The 20,570-nt window shown below is 48.7% G+C and overlaps 1 protein-coding gene across 5 annotated transcripts in view; it reads left to right on the top strand.

Annotated features, from left to right (window-relative positions):
- ALS2 (alsin Rho guanine nucleotide exchange factor ALS2) overlaps positions 1 to 20,570 on the top strand; it is an 89,818-nt gene that overhangs the window by 44,992 nt on the left and 24,256 nt on the right. Inside the window, exons 18-27 of one of the 5 annotated variants that reach the window (XM_078865822.1) lie at positions 430 to 495; positions 1,191 to 1,289; positions 3,925 to 4,089; positions 4,841 to 4,952; positions 5,420 to 5,497; positions 5,866 to 6,002; positions 7,037 to 7,213; positions 14,958 to 15,078; positions 17,747 to 17,904; positions 20,291 to 20,395. In XM_078865822.1, coding sequence (XP_078721948.1) covers positions 430 to 495; positions 1,191 to 1,289; positions 3,925 to 4,089; positions 4,841 to 4,952; positions 5,420 to 5,497; positions 5,866 to 6,002; positions 7,037 to 7,213; positions 14,958 to 15,078; positions 17,747 to 17,904; positions 20,291 to 20,395 — 1,218 coding nt within the window. Of the gene's footprint in view, positions 1 to 429; positions 496 to 1,190; positions 1,290 to 3,924; positions 4,090 to 4,840; positions 4,953 to 5,419; positions 5,498 to 5,865; positions 6,007 to 7,036; positions 7,214 to 14,957; positions 15,079 to 17,746; positions 17,905 to 20,290; positions 20,396 to 20,570 lie in introns of those variants that run through there. The other 4 variants (XM_078865823.1, XR_013637816.1, XM_078865824.1 and 1 more) reach the window with 4 other exon arrangements.

The following is a 20,570-nucleotide window of genomic DNA, read 5'->3' as shown; positions in this document are numbered from 1 at the left end:
TATAGTTTATGCAAATCACATCTCACAATCACATGAGGAACCACAGACAAACTGGAAAGCAGCTAGGCAGTGAGCTGACAGTGGCCCAAGCTCTGCAGTCCTCTATCTATTTAGATGTTTTCAGCCAATGAATGAGTGTTTACATGTGGGAGGAACCCAGAGCACCCACAAAAAATCTGCACTTGTGAGGGGGCAACACTCTATCCCATACAGAAGCGACAGATGATATGAATCCGCGCTTTGGTGCACTGCCTTTTCGGAGCAAGCCAGGGTATGGTCTCTCAACACCCATGGGAAGGGAGTTTCTCAATATTTGTGTGCTGGATTACAGACGTACACTAGCACCGTCCGGTCTCAACAGAGCAGCACCCGTCTTTTGCGATTGCGCAAATTCCAAATGTACTAAATATTATAATAATTGTGTTTTAGGGGAGTGCTCAAGTGGCTGGATGGACGAGTGTATGTCGGCGTATTCCGCAATGGCCTGGAGGATGGGTGAGTGAACCATGTGACCCCTCATCACCATAATGTTCTCACACCACGCGGGGTCACCACCCCCCCGCGTGTCGCCGTCAGTCCTGGGGCAGGTGAGCACAGCACTTGGGGGTGGGTATTGACGGGCCAGTACCATACTTGATCACCTTACCCAGTGATTGTGTTTACACACCATGCCAGGTACTCATTTAAGGCCAAGTCAACCTAGAGGAGGCCTAGGACTAATTGAGATATAATTCGACATTGACATTCGTTAGCCACGGCCAGGAAATTAACCTAAGGTCCTGGGTTCTTGCACTGCACGCACGCCTGGACCCAGTGCGGCCCTGGCTATCGGCGCTATCTCACCAGGCTGAGCACAGCACTGTTTATCTCGCGTCCGTTTTTTCTCTGTATTGTCCCAGGCTTCTTGCTGCCATAACTCTACAGTGGCAGGAAGCCTGGGACTCAGATCAGATCACTTCTACTATACTACTATTATAACCTTGAAACTTGAACTCAAGAAGCGATAGGAAACGCAAGTCTGGTTTACTCTTCCCTTGTCCACCTGTGTTCTGCTATCACTCGCATGTTTACAAGCTTTGTGCATCTACTCAAGACGACTGAACTCTTGTGTGATGAAAGCTTAGCCAAGGAATAAGTCAGTGAGTGTTTCTGCATGGTTATAACGTGTGCGCGTGTGTTTTAATTGGTAGGTTCGGAGAGCTCTGCGTGCCGAACCAGCTTCTGGGAAAGGATGATGTTTATTGTGGCCAGTGGAAAGCAGCCCGAATGCATGGGCAGGGTGCCATAAGGTAAGGACTTACTTGATGCCTACAGTTCTATGGTGTTTAGATTTATTTTGCTCTCGGCGAGAGAGAGCAGAGCGAGATTCAGAGATGCGGGAAATTGCAGACAAAGCAGGGAAAGGCAGCCAGATTCGGCGCTCCCAATAATTGCGGTAAAATATTGGGGTACAGTCTGTTCTCCTATAACACTGCATGTTTTCATAACACGAATTGGATATAACGCTATGAATGTATCAGGGAACGCATTTTTATGATGCAGATGGGAATTGGATATAACACGATTGAGTGAACAGAACTACGTCGCGCGAGTAGGAATAAGCGGTTGTACGGCTGCCTCGGCATAGCAACCCACAAGGCATTGGGATGCTGCTGGATGCTTCTCGATACTACCCACGCACCTCAGTCTTTGTTCAGCCTGCATACGCATCTCACGTGTTATCGCAAACTCCGCTTTACTTTATATTATTTATAATTTACTCTAACATGATTTTTCCAACGTGGTGTTCTTCAAAAATGCAACTACCACTGCATTATAGAACAGACTGTATTTGGGAAACTATATGAATAGATGATTGTTACGAGTGAGAAAAAAACGGTGCCCAGAAAAACCCACAGTTGCAAGGGGGTTCTTATGTTAGGCTCTGTGGATAACTCCATTAATACGTGCTTATGTATCTGGTAAAAAAAACAGAGTACCAGGAGAAAACCCACACATTCAAGGCGGGTAGTAACGCTCAACCCCCGAAAAATGGAAATTATTATACTTGCTATACTGTACTGCCGTACCTTGACGAGCCAAAGTGACATCAATGCCTATGCGTAATGTTGCAAGTGTGTGTGTGATCCACCAACCGTCTCCACTAGAGATCGCACACCCATGAATGTCCACGCCTTTTGCACACGCTTTCCCGTGTGAATCTCAATCTAGTCGCCTAGTGCTTGAATGCACCAGGTTGTCCAGAGCGTACAATTAATATTTATACAATACGTTCTGGTGGCCAGTGAACTCAATAGTGGCGATGTTTACACACCATACCAGGTACTCATTTGAGGCGGAGTCGACCTAGGGGAGGCCCAGGACCAGTTCAGATAGTCGCCATTGGTGTTGGCCGTGAGTGGGAATCGAACTCGGGTTGCTGAGTTCATAGCACAGGGTGCTAATCGCTACACTACCGCTCCCCGCAACATTGTCACACACTCGCACTGTAACATACTCTCACTGTACGAAACAGGGGAGGGGAACATACAAACGAGTAAGGAATCGAACCCAGGCACTTCTTGCTGTGAGTCATGAATGTTACCACTGTGCCACCCTGCCAGCTTTATTCATGTCTTTGTGGAACTGCAGTTTCTACTGTTGTTTGGCAGAATACAGCCAAATCACTGCAGGTGAATTATTTTCACGGTTGAAAATAGGTGGAACTCCGGTTCCCACAAACATCCATCTAACCTCTCTGGTTGCGAGGTTAATGTGGCCATGCCAATTTGCAAAACGCCGCTGCAGTATCTAACATGATAATTGCAAATGAGATGCAGTAAAAAAGAAAATCTAACTATGAACCTTAGACACGTACCCGAAAATAAGGGCGTTCGTGCTTTTTCACCTGTGTGTGTGTGCTCTTAACACCGTGTGCGTGCACCGGTCATCCCGAGAATGATTAGTTTTTGTTAAAGCGCCCTTCACTGCGTGGCATCTCACGGCGCTTTACACGCGATAAGCGACTTTCAACTCATCACATCATCTCAACATATTTGAAAGGGCACCCCCAGTCGCAACCGCCTCTGTGCGGCACAAGATGAGGAGGTCGTGGGTTCAATCCCAACATTGACACCTGCTGTATATTTGAAGTTTGCATGTTCTCTCTGGTAGTGTGGATTTTCTCTGAGTTCTCCGGTTTTTCCGTCCACATTTAGAATCAACGTGCGTTTAGAGTATTTGGCTGCTATAAATGTCCACGTCATGAGTCATTTTGTTGAACTATCATTTGTGGCCAATTCGCTTCTGAAATATAGCTATATTGCTTAGTGCACCTTAGCTGAATTTTTTTTATAGGTTATAGTTTACATTTAGGCAGGGTTCTGCCGATAAAGGGTGGTTATTGCTATTATGTGTATTCCTAATCGAGTAATAACCAAGTAATGTTTCATATTTGGCAAATTTATTCCGTGAGGCTAGTACACAATGGTGTACTTGTTTCTAATGGTGTCACGGATAATTTTAACATCCACTGTGAAACAGAGAACATTTAATTAATTCATCGCGCATAGTCAGCAAAAGAGCGTTGTGCCAAACGCGTGACCTAGTGCAACAGCGTTTGCATGAACTACTCTTGCTGCCGTACACCGGCGTCTCGAGTGATTTGTTTAATCCATGAACCACGGGGGCAGCGCCGTTCCTTTGAGGGTCGCAGTTCGATTGGAACGTCGACCGCCAATTGCAGTGCGCAATTCGCTGGCGTTTGCGCGATATTTTACGCTTAATGTGTGGGTAGTACACCTGCGGGAATGAGCAGGGCGACCTGCCAGATTGGAACTCTGAACCCCTACAACAAGCAGCAATCCTGTCCTCCAATTGGGCCCTGTGACCGCCCCCTCCACCTCCTCACCCATCCCCCCCACCCCCCCCGTACACGTTCTGTAGGTACGCGAACGGGGACGTGTACGAAGGTGGCTTCAGTAACGGAGCTCGGCATGGGCACGGGGTGCTCCGCAGCGGCTCCCACACCTCCACCTCCTCCAGCCTTTACATCGGCCAGTGGGCCAACGACTGCAAGTGTGGCTACGGCGTGTTCGACGACATCACGAGGTATAAGACAGGTGGTGGCCTCTGCGGTCTTGTGGTCGCCCCATCGCTTAAAAACAAATCTGAGACTTGCCAGAATCAGTAATTTAAATTGACCTTGTCAGATCACCGACGCTCTCACTCCACCGCTACTCGATCTCGCACCACCAGTGAGCTCCAGTGACCATTCTGACTAATGGCTGTTTTATCTGTAAATTCCCACCTGTCAATCTCCCTTTATCTGTGTGTGTGTCTGGCCATGATGGTTTTACCCCTATCAGAGTACGTTCGCTTTACGACTAATACCGTCCATTTTAACGATCACAGGTTCACAATAATGCAAGACCCACATTTTAGTGCGCACAAGCGACATCTGAACCGGGTCCCCGAGCACCACCTCTGGAAGCCCACCCTGACCAGCATGGTGAAGTATGCTCAAAGCAGCCCCAGTAACTAACATACTGTAGGGATACATCCATTCTGTGGTGGATTATTGACAAAGGGTTGTACGTGACTAAGCTGTTTGTTGTTGTGGATTATAGTGTCTTAATCAGGTAGGCTTTCTCAACAGATATGTAAAGGTGATATAAAGTCTGCTTATTTCCTTCGTTTTTGTCTCCATAACAATGCCCGTGATGATCATTTGGTGCTTTGTTTATGGACTATGCACCGTGCGGCGAATACTATCATTCTCTAAGCGACGTGTGCAAACACTGCGCAATGTGGTTCGTTTTGCGTCTTTGCAGTAAGTCCGTCCGGTCCTTCTTTGTTGCAGAGGCGAGAAGTACATGGGCATGTGGATGAACGATTGTCGCCATGGTAACGGGGTGGTAGTGAGTCAGTTCGGACTTTACTACGAGTGTGTCTTCAGCAGCAACAGGATGGCGGTGAGTTGTACCTGCATTGAACTCTTTGCAATCATTTGTACGGAAATATTTGAGGTGTATTTTGGTCGGACGCAAATATCCAAAGTTCGCTGGTGACATGGCCCAGCGGCAGCGTGTGCCGGTATCATGGTCCAAATTTTCCAAAAAAATTACTTGCATATTACTCAAATGGGATTACAGGTAGCAGAAATCATTGCCCCTTTACTGGCAGAACAATGCCCACTCACGTGCCACTTGTTGAATCGCATTTGTGCCACACAGAGAGAGCTGCCACTGTGGGTGTGCTCTTCGAATGTTTGAGATGAGGTATGATGTGATGCAAGGTGCTTTTGGGTCGCTGAGGCATTTGAGCAACGCCATGTAAATGTAACGGTTATTATCGTTACTGACATTGCACATGATGAGGAGGAGCCACTTCTTGTCCCCTATATCTGTGTGTGTGCGTGTGTGCGTGCGTTCCTCTCCAGGGTCAGGGTGTCTTGCTGTCGGAAGACGACACGCGCTACGAGGGGGAGTTCACAGCCGACCTCGCCCTCAATGGAAAGGTGCTCATGTTTGGCTGCGGATCCAGAGAGTGACGCTTCCCTGAACTGATGACTAATAGATGAGGCCTGGGTATTCCCTTTGCGGGAATAGAGAGTTGTAGCTTTTACATTACTGTAAGATGTCTTTCTTGCCCCTGAGGGAGAAGGATGAAACAAAAACACGGGGTGGAAATATATTTTCTTAATTTGCGGAGGAATGTTATTCAGAACTCTTACAACAAAAACCATAATACTTTATCACAGTACTCTTCCTATGGACGGCAGGGTGACGCAATTTCAACGCTCATATCTCGCAGCAAGGCACGGCTGGGTTTAATTCCCGACTCCGTGTGGCATTCGTGTGCTCTACCCTCCGTGGTGCCGTACAGGGCGTGCTGACACTGCCCAACGGGGACGCCATCGAGGGCTCGTTTGGCGGCGTGTGGGGCGGCGGGGAGCTGCGTGTGGCGGGGACTTTCCGCAAAGCCTTCCTGCTGGAGCCGGGTCGAGCATCGCCCACTCCACCGTGCGTGAGGGCCCCCGCATCTCCACCCACGCACGATCCACACTCGCACCGCACGATTCACACTCGCACACCGCCGCGCCGCAGCGGGCGGTGTCATTTACATGACCATATAACTGCTGGTGCTGCTTTTGCTTTTGCCCCACTGTTGAAGTTGTTTAACGTGAGAGGTGTCGGCCATTAAAATATAGCCTAGAGGGATTTTCTGATTCACAACAGATGTTTGGGTTAGGTTACGTAATGGTCTGGCCAAATTTAAGCAGACAAATCAAATTGTCACGTGAGAAAGCGATGAACACACCAATTGGAGAGTATTTGGCTGCTATAAATTTCCACATGGTAATAAGCCGCTTCATTGAGTTATCATTTGTGATCAGGTCACTTCTGAAAAAGAGCCATATAGCTCAGTGGGCCTTACTTAGTAAAATAAAATAAAAATGTTTAGTTTATAGTGTAGTTTCAGCTCGCCAGTACGTTGGCAGGACAGAATCCAGGAAGCAGGCATGACTGTGCCAAGCATATTTAGGACAGAATCCTGAAGATACTTTTTTTTTAAGATGCTTGGCGCAGTTTAAAGTGAAGCGTCCTATCTCAACACTTTTACATGTGAACGTGTAATTTGCTTGGCTGTGTCAGCTGGAGTAGGGCTTCACAAATTTCACTTGTGCTAATTCGTGAAACTCATGACGAACATTAAAATGAAAACAGTTACAAGTTCCTGACTTTTAAAACCGCTAACTGGTTTACCGGTTATTGATCAACAACCCTGGAATTCAGAACCGCTAATCGGTTTACCGTTTACCGTTCGACAACCCTACTGTTCAGAACCACTAACCGGTTTACTGGTTAACATTCAACAACCCTGGTGTTTAGAACCACTAACCGATTTGTCGGTTATTGTTTGACAAACCTGGCGTTCAGAACCGCTAACCAGTTTACCGGTTATTATTTGACAAGCCTAGAGTTGAGAACCGCTAACCGGTGCACTGGTTATCGTTCGGCATCCGTGGCATTCGAGGTGTGTTGGCTGTGTGCAGGCAGTGGGGCGGCCTGGCCGTGCCGGTGAAGGAGAAATGGTGCGGTGTGTTTGCCGAGTGCTGTGCCTTGCTGGGCTGCGACCGCGAGGGCCACGGGGAAGCTCGCCGCGCTTGGGACAGCGTCGCGGTGGCCCTCTCCTCAGGGCGGCGCCACGGCCCTCACAGCGCTCATGGCAGGTGCAGTCGGTGTTTCCGCTCGGTTACCCACTGGAGCAACATCAGTTAAAAGTCTGTGAATGATGAGAAGATGCATCACAACAGAAAACGTAAATGCTGACTGGAATCAAACATTTAACAACACCCACACAGAGGTGTGCATCCTTGCATGTACACATGCTCTCGGCCCGATCCAGACCACCAGCTCAAAACAGAACTGAGTGTGTGGTCGTTTTGCCGTTTGAGGTCCCCAACGCAAAATAGTTTGAGAACACACACACACTGGCACTGGCATTGGCCAAATATACCAACCTTGACAAATTTTCTTGACAATTACTTAACTCGGATCACACACGGCAGTAGCAGCATTGCGCCCTCCTACGGAAAACTTGGCAGAGCCATCTTGTAACAGGCTCTTGAAACCAAGGGAGACTTTCCTTTAATATCTGATCATCTGTGGAAAAGAGCTTCGTAGCTCATCCGATTACCTCAGTTGAAATAAAATTTCTAATTCTGATAAACAAGCTCAAAGATTGTAAAAGCAAAGCCTCTCAAGACTCTTGATCAGGGAGTGTTACATGTTCGCAGTAGGCTGCAACAATTTCCGTGTCTATGCCAATCAAGTAAATTTGTGAGTCGTTTTTGTAATTGGCAATATGACAGCTTCACACAATGGCCGAACTCTCTAAGAATGACGTAGCGAGATCTTTAACATCCATATCACTGCAGTACGTATCCATACATCTTTAATATCCATATCAGTTTAAAACGTAGGTTTTCGCGACCAATATCATCCATAATAGGGGTTTTTGGGTTAGATCGCAAAAATATATAAATGTGTCGTTAAAACGTGCCACCAGCCGACACAGCCAACTAGTAAGGGTTGTCACATAAACAGAACGTGGCCAATTCGTCACTAGTACAGTACACCGGTGTGTTGGAGAGCCAAGCCACAACATTTAAAATCTGAGTACGACGTTTTGCCAGTAATTACAACTAGCTTCATCAGGCGACGACCAGATTTGTGGAGAAGTTTTACTGTTTCATTCCTTATATAGAGGCGTAGATGTGTTTACCATGCAGCTGTGCTCTTGCACAATGTGGGGGGGGGGGGCATTACTGAGGCAACGTACATTATACATGTGCATTATGTGAGCCCTTTGAACTTGTCCTTCCTGTCTATTGTGTTTATTAAAAATAGCCCTACCAATGGTAATTATTATTTAAGTATGCTGCCCTTTATAGGCATGCATTTAAATAATGTGTTAGTTGATGATTCTCTTCCACGCACCACTAAGGCTCTCCGAATGGTAAACATTATTTTTTATTTATTTCAATTTCGATAGATTCTCTAATTAGTCTTGGCCAATAGTAGCTAGTTTTGCACAAAACTTCAACATTATCAAAATCAATGGAGGGTCCTTGTTGGTACGCGTGTTCTGCGACTGCTGACAGTTGTATTTAGGAAAATTTAATGTTTTTTTTAATGTTCTTTTAGTCTCGTGCTGGTCATTCATCCTGTTTGCCCAACATAACATTTACCACACGTGCAGTTAATCCTGTACACACCTTCTGTTGATAGCTTCGGTAATACATCTTTTGTACCAGATATTAATTTCTGTATTTTATGTACAGTGCCAAATCTGACTCGGATGTTTTGTTTTTCTAAACATCTGGATAGTTTATCAGTTACTCCCGCAATGTACGATATTTGATCGTTTTAATTACTTGGGCAGTTTCAATGCTCTTGTTATTTGATTTGGTTTTGGTATTCAATGCCCTGTTGATTTGTACATCATTGTAACCGTTCATTTGCAGTGCTTCTTTAACATGTTGAATTTCACTTCTCAGACTGTCACCATCTGACACTTTCTTAGCTCGATGAATGAGCATCTTGATAAGAGCAGATTTCTGTGCGGGGGGTGATGGTGTGACTCTGCATTCAGATAGGCGTCAGTATGCGTTTTCTTTCGGTAAACACTGTTTTATTTTACCATGTCTACACCGTCTGAGCAGAATATCCAGAAATGGTAGACTAAGTGATAGCTCTAGACTAGGAGGAAATGTTTACTCATAAACGACAACCCACATCTTTGGACGAAGAGGATGAAAAGGGGATCATTCCCCAGACAGCCCATGCTGTTGCAGCCCCGGAGAGAGGGAGCGAGGCGGTGCTGCCGACGGAGCAGCGGCAAGAGTTTCCCGCCGTAGCTTCGCCGCCGTCAGGGAGAGACCGCAGGGCATGCCGCGCCCGCCTCGCCGAGCTGCTGGCTGCCACGGCAGTGTTGGTCTCTGAGCTTGACCACGAGGAGCCGCCACCAGAGACCGGAGCGCCGGAGCTGAAAAGGGTCGACGCCGCAGCCGCCATTTCCAGCGCACCGGAATCTTTGTACGAGCAGCCCGCATACGCCGCCGCCATTTTGGCGGTCGGGCGGGAAGATTTTCCCGCCATTTCCGAATCTCCACAACCACCGACGATTGCGGTTCCACCTCTCCGGCGACGACTTCCATTCGTCAAAGAGTTTACGGCGTCGGGTGGCGACTGGGAAGCGTTCAGAAGGCGCTTCACGGCGAACTGTGAGTTGGCGTGTTGGACGGAGTTGGATGCGCTCCCCACCGCACTCAATGACGACGCCTTGGCGGCGTTCTACGCCATCCCAGCCACGTTCAGGGACATGTTGCCGGGGTACTTCATGCAGATGGCAGCGATTTTTGATCCACCATCCAACTCAAGGGGAATCCGAGATGCCTCTTGCGTTCCGCAGCACTTTGCTATCGTTGGCACAGGCGGCGTTTCCAAAAATGGAACAGGACGGGTTAGACTCACTAGTGCTTGAGCGATTGCTGGCATTGGCTCAAGAACTTCATGTTGTCCTGCCAGCTACAGAGAACGTAAATTTATCTTCTCTTCATATCGCACGATGCCTCCAAGCACATCTTAGTCTTCAACGCCGAGCGAGGGTGGTGGCGTGCATCAGTTCTTCCATTGCTCCGGATGCACCCGAAGATGTGGAAGATTCTCAAGTATGCGCGTCGAGCAACGACGACCGATGGAGGAAAGTCGACGCGGGGCGACGAGGAGGGCGAGACCAGTGGAAAGGGACCTTCTCTCGCCCGAGGAGCAACCCCGTCGTCCGCTTCGACTGCGACCTGCCGGGGCACATCGCGAAGGGATGCCGCGCTGCTCGAGGAGGACTCCCTGGACCACCGTCGTCCTCCATCCGGCCGTCCTCCACTCCACTGGGCCCCCAGATAGGTCACGACGCACCACACACTCGACCCTTGCCGCCACCTCATTCATCTAATTCGAACGTCGGTGCGGGTTCGCACGGTGTGGGCTCAGATCGGGTCAGAGAGCGTGGGCGTCCGGCATTGCCTTGAAATACTTGGCCGTATCTGCCTCGTCAATGGTCGGAGTTGGCACTGCGGCGGCGGACTCATAGGCGATTGTAGGAACAGTACAAGGGATAGAAGTTAGAGTGCTCATCGACACCAGAGCGCCCTATTATCTCGGAGTTGATTTTTAACATCTTGCCTAAACGCTCTTGCGTTCTTTAACCTGTTGCCATTCCGTATTTCACCCCGGACCGGGGATCCCTAGGGATCATCGGTCAAATTACCGATACATACACACAGTATGTATCGGTGACATCCAGTTGACCGGGCAGGTGCTAGTTTAGAAATCCTTGGCCGTACCCTGCCTACTGGGCACCGATTTCTTAGGAAAAATGCCCCTGAAAATCCTGATAGATCAGGGCTGCATCGGGTTGCCATGCGGCCGCCGATTGGCTTTTCTTTCTTCCCCAACTCGATTGCGCACAACTAATGCCACAGTCCAGGCTGTGGCGAATAAGACTATTAAAATTCTGCCCGGGGCGCAGATGCTGGTGCCACTGCGACTGCGGAAGCAACTCGATCGTGTAGCAACCGTCGAAGGGATCCTACTGGGATCCTAAAATAAAGCGAGTCGGGGGTTAACACTAGCGGGGGCCCAGACCGTGGTGTCCCGTGACCAGGAACCCTTTATTCAGGTCCTCAACACTGGGTTGGTCACGTCCGTTATACAGGCAGAGACTATGTTGGCCCATGCGTCCGCTACAAATTTCGGCGAAAATATTATTGGTGAGGTAGGAGTCACGTTGGCCTTTGGAGCAGGGTGTGCTGGGCGATGAGAGGTGGATAGACACTCTCTGTTCCGAAAACCCCGATCTATCAGACACTCAGAGAACCGAATTGCGCTCATTCTTGAGGGAGTTTTCGGACGTTTTTAGTAAGGGGAAATACTACATTGGTCGCACGACTCTCTTGTGCCACCACATTGATACAGGAGATGCCGCCCCCATCCATCAGAACCCTTACAGATTAAGTCCTAATGAAAAGGACCATGTCCGTCAGGCGGTCGACGAAATGTTGGCCGCTGACGTTATTTCACCATCGAACAGTCTGTGGAGTCTGCAGTTTTGCGTTGACTTCCGAACCAGTCAGCTACGGCTATTACTGAGTCATTCTTTAATGGCTATGTGTTGGATAAGGGGGCTCTGGAGCGCCTCCTAACTGATCAGAGCAAAAAAAATTCGTAAAAAATTTTGAAGGAATTGTGCGATTTGTTGGGCACCAAAAAGGTTCGCACATCGCTCTATCACCCCCCAGACTGATGGTATGGTGGAACGGCTAAACAGGACTCTGATGTCTATGTTGAGTCAGCAGGTTGACAAGTTACAGTGCGATTGGGACTTGCATATCCCAGGGGTTCTCGCAGCCTATCGAATAGCTCCTAATGCTTCCACTGGCTTTTCGTCATTTTTTTATGTATGGGAGGGAACAGGATCCTCCGATTGATGTTCAACTTAACACAAGACGGTTTTAGTCTAAAATTAATCTGCCTGACCCGATGCACCTTAACCTTCAGCGTGTGTCGGAAGCACAGGAAGCTTCCAGAGAGAATTCGTCCTTACGACAATCGGCAAACGAAAGGTTAAGGGGGCTACGTGTGCAGGGGACGAAGTGGACCCTGGGAGACAGAGCCTGGCTGCACTGTCCTCAGGTACTGGTGGATACGTCCCCCAAGTTATATAAACCATGGCGAGGCTCGGTCAATGTGATACCAGCTAACAGGCCACAATGTGTGCAGATTCAGTTCGGTCGTCGGCGTTGGTTCGTACACCCGTCACGCCTCAAACCATTTGTTGCACCTCGCGCGGTTCCTTCATCTCAACTTTTCAAGGGAAGTTATGTGATTCCACCCGCAGGATCAAAGCGCCTGATGCCTTTGCCGTCGCCGGTTGCGCCGGCCACGGACGGACCACCAAAGGGGGAGCAAACATTGGCCACTCGTCTTGCTGCCCTCACTGAGTCCCGGGAGAGGCCGCATACATTAGGCCATTCTTCACTTCCCCCCCGGGTCTTCCAAGGAGCTCATGCCCACCTCACTTGGGGGCCCGGTGACAAGGACCCGTTCAAAGACTAACCGGTTCACATGACTTTCCTCCACCATGCTGTTCCCCTACGCCGCCTGCTTTTTGCCACACTCACGAGTCAGGGGATTCATTGGCTGAACCTGCTTCTTCGTGTGCTCGTGGGTGTTGCCACACATGCGGGCGTAGGGTTGTGCTGGAGGTGGGAGGGGGGGGTGGACCCGTCCTTGTATATTGCTAACTTTCTCTTGTTGTTATTTGGGATTTATGATTATTGTATATGTAGTGGGTTAAATTCAGGTGCACACTGGACTTTGGAGGCAACTTTATTTATTAGCTAACACAACAGGTAGCACTTAAGGGGGTACTACATCACTGGACCAGGACAGCTCAACACGATGCCTGGTCCACTAGCGGAGACCGGAGAGCTTCATCCCAGAGATGACCCAGCAGGATAGCAGAACAGCACAGAACAACCCAGCTCTCCGTCCAATCCCCGCTTATAACCACTCCGGCGTGGGAGGCTCTGCCCCAGGCCACGCCCCCCTTCCCGATCCTTCGGGAAGGCCCGAACCCCAACCACGTGACCCCCCTGGGGCGCCTGGTCCCCCTTTATCCAGTCACATGTCCTGTTGGGTTCACGCAGAGTGTCACGGCCCGACACGACCCACGTGACACCTGCCTACAGCCCCCATACCTAGCCAATACAGTCATGTCGTTCTGCTACACTACATATATACTGTGGTTATATATTGTTGTTCGCTCGTCGGTTGTTCTTAATTGTTGTTGGGAGGCACACTCTTGTCTTTTTGTCGATAGTGACAGCCGGGACGACTGTATTTTCCGAAGGGGGGGTGATGTAGTGACATACTAGACGTCACTAGAGGGCAGCCACAGTACCCAGTGGAATGGGGTGCTGTAGGGGCATGGCCCTGGCAATGGTGAGAGAGAGCGCGTGAGGACACGTAATCGGACGAAGTGGACGGGGCTACCCCCCACGGGGGGCGAGAGGGACACGTGAGGGGCTACCAGATCCCTCGAGAAGAATCTGTAATGGGGCGTGGCCAGGGGTGGATATAAGCCGGGGTGGAGAAACCGGCAGGGTCACTATCGTTGAAGTACTGTCGAAGGGAGATGGGGCCCGCCCGCCAAGTCTTGGATCCTCAGTCTTCGGGCGTGAGAGAAGTCGTCAAGAGCCAGGCAACGTGTTAGCTGGCCTGGCGGATTATATCGTGTTCCCTTGAGTTATCCTGTTGAGAGTAGACTTACCTATGTTGTGTTAGTGAATAAAACGTGTTGCCTCCATACTCAAGAGTGCATCTCAATAGAACCCACTACACATCCATATCACTGAAGTACGTATCCATACATCTTTAACATCCATCTCACTGCAGTACATATACATTTGTAATGACGACTTGACACACTTGTCTTGAGATGGTTTCTTTATTGAGAAGACACCACGTTTACTCGAACAAGTGGAGACCCCACTGCAACAGCCCCGAGTCTCCCGTGCATCTCCCTTATTTACAGACCGAGGCCACACCCCCATTCCCGAACTTTCTCGCTGGCTCTAGACGCTCGCTCCACCAGCAGACTCTACCGTCCTCTTACGTCACCTGGCCACGCTCCTATTCTCGATCATTCCCGTAGCCCCCAGTTCCTTTGTACTGCAAGCTGACACCCCTGTCATTACCTCTCGTGGTCACTAGCCCATTCGTACTGTAGGCTGACTCCCCTGTCATTACCTCCTGTGGCCACTCGTCCACTCACAACGCAGGTTGACTCTACTGTCATTCCACATTTATAACATCCATATTGCTACAGTATGTATACAAATGTAGTAACATGGAATGGGTCACTACGTAGCATAGCATGGGTTGCTGGCAGAGAAGGGGGTCTGCAGTTGCAGCAGCCCTGTCTGTCAGCAGGTCACGTGATAAGTCAGAGAGGGATGTAGGGGAAAGGTAATAGAGGGGGCACGTGAGGTAATTCTGGTAACCCGCGAGTAGGTTATAGAAGGGGGGCGTGGCCGGGGCGGAGGATAAAAGGGGACCCCGAGCAAAGGCTCGGGGCTGTTGCTTGGAGTGGGATCCCTTCATGCTGCTGGAGTCTTCGTCGCCATCTACGTCTTTACCTTCTCGGCATCGTCAGTCAGGCAGTCTGCCAGCTGTCCTAACTGAGAGTTAAAGTTACCTCTTGTGAGTTGTGAAGGCTGATAATAAATCGAGTGCCTCCTACTCCTAGTGTCTCTTAGTGCATTACTACACATACATTGGCACAGTCACGTCTATGTAGATCCTACGGTAATCAGAGTTTTTTACCGCATTATCTTTGTCATTTTTCTGCAGGTCAGAAGTGATGAGTCATGCTCAGACCTTGACCATGGAAAGCCTTGAAATAATCCCGCTGTACAACGTGGAGCATCTGGACAACCGAGGCTATGAGCAGGTCAAGACCTACCTCACAAAGGTATGCACACAGCTCCACGTTCATATCGGTGAGTACTTCTGCACTTGTGTGCGCTGCTGGCTGTGCTGTACACGACCTGTAATACTGCACTGTGGAGGCAGCAAGGGTTGATGGATCACACACACACGTTCGTACGTTAGTGAAACTTTCTTCCTGCCTGTGGACATTGCCAACTCCTGGTGTGCCAGGGTATGATGGCAGTACAGCAAGGGGATTAATTTCCATGTGTAAATGGATTGAGTGTTACACTCCCCCCCTTGCAAGCGTGGGTATTTGCTGGGTACTCCGTTTTACTCCCACGGCTATAAACAATGACACGCCCTTCAATGGAGTTGTCAAAATATCAGTTCTGGCTGTTGTTCCCCCATATTTGTGCTTTTCCTCCCCTCGTGAAATCTGTGTGTCAAAAATTCTGTCCTAGAAATCAGCGTCACGCCCAGCTGTGGCCTATATCAGCTGCTTGTTACTTTTAGGTGCTGCTGCTGACCCAGTTATTGTTAATTCCTCATAATACCTATGACAGAGCATTATAACTAGGCTATAATCATAATAATTACAATATAATTGTATTTATAATAATACAGGTTTCCCTCAATGTATGCGTTCCAAGCAAAAGAACGCGCAAAGCGAAACTGCATTAGACGTTAGCTGCCTTCAAGTGGCACATACAGTACATACAGTACACACGATGTTGTCCCATAGCAAAAAGCGAATTTTGGGTCGAAATAATTTAGCCGCATATACACAAAATCGCACAAACCGAACCTGCATCAAGCGATGGAAACCTGTATATAGTTTGGGGTCGACGTCCTTGCCTAGAAATCATCATTGGCTCAATCAAGCCCGACTGGTGATGAGACGCTTTGTGTTGAAACCAATCCACAGATTGCTGGTATTCAAGCAATGCTGAAATTATTCACTCCCAGAAGGCCATTTAGCCTGATGGGTTGTTTAAATAATACTTTTATTTTTTACGTGGAGGAGCAGATATGGGAAGGACTCTGGGATTTATTTCCGACTCGGGTGTCTTTCTGTGTGGAGTCCGTATGTTCTTCCTGTGTTCTGCACGAGTTTCCTCATGCAGGAATTTTGAAAAAGATGTCGACAAACGACTATCTTAGAAATCATCTCCCCACTACTGACAGACCTGATGCCCATTTTTAACCCAGTTCCCTGCGCCCTGTGAGGGTTCTGCTCTCCGAGACGTTCCGTTACATGGTAGTTGCGGCCACTACGTCCGCAAATTTGCGCACGTTATAAATTGAACTATTAGAGAGAGAGAACCACACGCTCGCACGCTGTTTATTATTATCATATCTAAACACTTTTACACGTATGTATAATTTGCTTGACAGTGTCAGGTGGAGTAGGGTTTCACAATAAATTTGGCTAGATCGGTATGTGGTCAATAATAAATTATGAACCATAATATTGACAGGTGAATACTTCCATGTTGAGATATTCTTGGTTCTTTCGGTAAATTCATGTAGATAGGTTCAAAGGAAAATAACCAAAAATAACAAAAAACTATAACATTTCGATCGCAACACAAGCGGTCGTCTTCATGAAAAGGGTGGTTAGCTTCCAAGGCAAACTGTTTATAAGGGTTAGAAATGGGGATAGCCCAAATGTCAGCAGCCAATGATAATGTAAGTGGTGGGCAACCAACCCGACGGTGGTTGGTTTTCCACCAATCAAAGGGCTGCCAGGTGAAAATTTGCATGTTAATGAGAGATTACCATGTTAATGGAAGATCGCAGAGCCGCAACCAAGAGGTCGGCACGCGAAGTGGCTGTGCTCATGTGAACCCGGTGAAAGCGCAAGTTTGAAATGGGCGTAAAGTACAATTAACATCGGAAGGTGGTAGGATGGGAACATCATAGCCAATTATGACTTAAACTGGTTGATAAGGTCCTTCCAATGGTTGCTCAGTTTGTACCCATCTTCTCGGTTGAAATTGTGTCTGTCTATAAAAATGGATGGCTTCATGAACGAATCTCTATTGATAGCCAGAGAAATCAACTTCGTGTGAGCCTACCGCATTAAAACAATGATCACCCATGGCCGAGGTATTGGTCCTACCGTGTGTCAGGATCTGCCTTATGTTCACGAACATGGTCCGAGACATGTCGCTTAGTTTCCCCAATGTAACTACTGCCACAGACACAGCTTAGTTTGTAGACGCCGGGGTATTGCATGTCAGGGATCACATCCTTCACAGATGGGATCAGATCACAAATTGTATGTACTGTGTTAAATCGAACCTGGATCTTGTGTTTGCTCATGATTTTGGAAATCTTTTTAGTGACCCCTGCTATGTATGGCAAGGTGATGGTTTTGATTGGGTCCTCAGATGTTTTTTTGTTATGTTTTGTTATTTTTCTTTGAACCTATCTACGTGACTTTACCGGAAGACCCAAGAATATGAATTCCTGCAGTCATGAAAGCTTTAAGTCAAGATTTTTCTGTGTTGAGGTTTAAATGATTTCCTGCTCAAATTAGTTATTTAGGCATTGGTGCTCATCTCTCATTTACACCCCTGAGCCAGTGGTGAAAATTCCTCATTCCTATGGCAAGGGGCAAGTAAGTCCACGGGACTACCACTGTCGACTTCCTCACAAATGTTGTCGCTGATGACTGTGCCGGGGTGTGTGTGTGCGGTGAGCAGGCGTGTGACACCGTCGTGCACCCTTTGGGCCGTCTGGTGGCCACGCTGGTGACCGTTTACCGTGCCACTTACGTGGGCGTGGGTGCCAACAAGCGGCTGCTGCCCCAGGCCGTGGAGGAGGTGCGCTCCTACGCGCAGCGCATCTTCGGCATCGTGCGGTAGGGGAGCCCCTCTTCACTTGTCGCAGCTTCACGTGAGCCTCGGAAGGGAGCGTTGTTCACGGAGTGACGTGGGCGGGGCGGGCAGGCTGGTGCTGTGGTGACGCTTGTTCCTCACAGAGAGGACCAGGGTTAAATTTCCTACTTGGCTACCTTTCTGTACCTGGCTTTTAAAAATATTATTTCCCTGTTCTGCCCGGGTTTCCTCTGACTTCTCTGGTTTTGTTTTTTTGCACGGCTAAAAAAAAAAATACACACAATGTATCTGATATTGGCCAAATATTTCAATGCTGAAAAATCACCTGCAAATTGGGATTACATACCCGCACCTCCGATAAGCACGGTTGGCTACGTACGGTGCGAAAAAAGTTCAACATACACACACACAGGAACGTCTCCTCCAACTGTGAAAACTTGACAGGATCCTTCTCAAAAACATTGCGGATTTTTCCTGGGTAAATAAGTGTAAATGAAATAAATAACTTAATCTGTAGACTTTCACAGCCAATTCTGATTTCTGCTGTCTAACACGAAGAGGCTTGTCGTAGTTTAGAGTGAAACGTGTCCAAATGCTATCCTCAAGTTATGCATACGGTGGTCACTGACATGCTGCAGCTCAATAACATTAGAACACTATCCATGTGCATCTTATCTTATCTATGATTTTATACAGCGCTTTTGTAATAAAAAATGGTACATTAGTCTTCTTGGTTCTTTCGGTAAAGTCACGTAGAATGGAAATAATAAAATAATAAAAATAAAACATAATAAAATAATTCTCACGACGTTTCGGCCACAACGCAAGCAGCCGTCCTCAGGTGGAGAGCAGGTCTGTCGAGTAGACAGTCTGAAAGAACCAAGAAGATGAATCCCTGCAGTCACGAACGCTTTAAATCGAAAAATTGGTACATTAGTGTTGGAGTTGCGCTAAAGGACATCTGTAGGGCATCTATGTGTAATGGTTCGACAGAGGCGCACACACTCGTGTGGAGACAACACTTATTTATATAACTACAACACAATTGCAACACACCCTACACATAAGGTGGTGACCACCGTCCTATTCTCGCTAACACTCTGGTACTACTTGGCGTGGCCAAGCCAGGAGGGCTTCTGCTCGGCCACGATGACTGGAGGCTTCTTTCTTCAGATTCTTCATGAGACGTCTTCATCCCAGGCACGAACAGCCCAGCTCTCTGTGCCGAGCCGGCTTATAAGCCCCCAAGGCGTGGCTGGTCACACTCTGGCCACGCCCCCCTTCTCGAACCTACGAGAAGGCTCCACTCTCCGACCACGTGACCCCCAAAGTCCCCTTGGGCCCCTGGCCCCCACCTGGATCCGGTCACGTGACCAGCCAGGTCACTCAGAGTGCCACGGCCTGACACAACCCCCGTGGCACTCGTCAACAGCCTCCATACCGAACAAGCAGTGACGTCATGTGTGTACTGACCCGACACGGTAGTGACGTCATATGTCACTACATCACCCCCTGCCCCCCCCCCCCGTGTAATATACAGCCGTCCCGGCTGTGACCATATAAAGAACAAGAACGTGTGCCTCACAACAAATCAGAACGGCAATAAATAGCCGGCGAACGACAATAAATTACGCAAATAACATATGTACACATCAGAGAGAAAAAAAAACACAACAAACATGTATGAACTAGTTAGCTCACAGGACCCTCTCAACCTCTGATGCACCCCTGTAAAATCACGCACGCACCGAACAATAAACAACCGGAGTGACAACATGCAACGTGTGAAAGAGTAATTTAAAGCGTGCGGTTTTTGAACGGGTCTGTGTGGCCGGACCCCCAGGCATGGTGGGCCTAAGCTAACTGGAAGGTCCGGGGGGAATGTCAGTGCTGGCGGGCGAGTGCGGCCGCTCCGTCACGGGTGGCAGTGTCGACGGGGGGTGGTCAGTTGCCAGCTGCTCCGCACTCAGCGGGGCGTCCAGGGGAGCAGAATCCGGCAGCGCCGGGGGTTTCACGAGCATCAATCTTGTGGGCGGGACCACAGAGCCACCCTGAGAGACCACCTTTACAGGCGTGCCCCCCAGCTCGCCCGGCACACCCGACCCTCGGCCCGCGGAAATTGGAGATGAGACGACGTGACGGGGATGAACAAACGGCTTAAGTCGCGACGGATACAATTTGCGTGTTGTTAAATGCTTGTGTGTGTAACAATTTAGTTTTTTGGCTGCCAGATGGTGGACAGTGACACGACATGTATTTGGCCAGGTCATTGGCCTTGCCCAAATAAATAATTGATCTATCGTATGGCTATGGAGATGAGTGATCCAACACCACTTGTACCACTCTCAGCATGTGCTGCGACTGCACACTGCCTCTGTTCAGTTCTTTGTGGTTGATGCGGTCATGCAGGTTCCTGTTTCCTGGGCTGCCAGAGGAGGGACAATGCCTGAGGCCTCCCCAGGGTGAATCAGCGAACCCTGAGCCCGCATTGGCAACCTGTGTGGAGGAGGCAGGGTAAGAATCCCACCGTATGGAAAACCGTTGCTATTATTCTCGTCAAATGACAGTCATTATTGCACGATGTTTTTCTTCACATTACAGCTGAGCACAGGCCCAATTGCCCACAACGTCAAGTGGTCATCAGCAAACAACACTGTTAAAGTTGTAATCGATAAGTGTCACCTGCAGT

Source organism: Lampetra fluviatilis, chromosome 21 (assembly GCF_964198595.1).
Source record: "Lampetra fluviatilis chromosome 21, kcLamFluv1.1, whole genome shotgun sequence".
Lineage (NCBI taxonomy): Eukaryota > Metazoa > Chordata > Hyperoartia > Petromyzontiformes > Petromyzontidae > Lampetra > Lampetra fluviatilis.
This window is presented reverse-complemented; position numbering and strand designations above follow the sequence as displayed.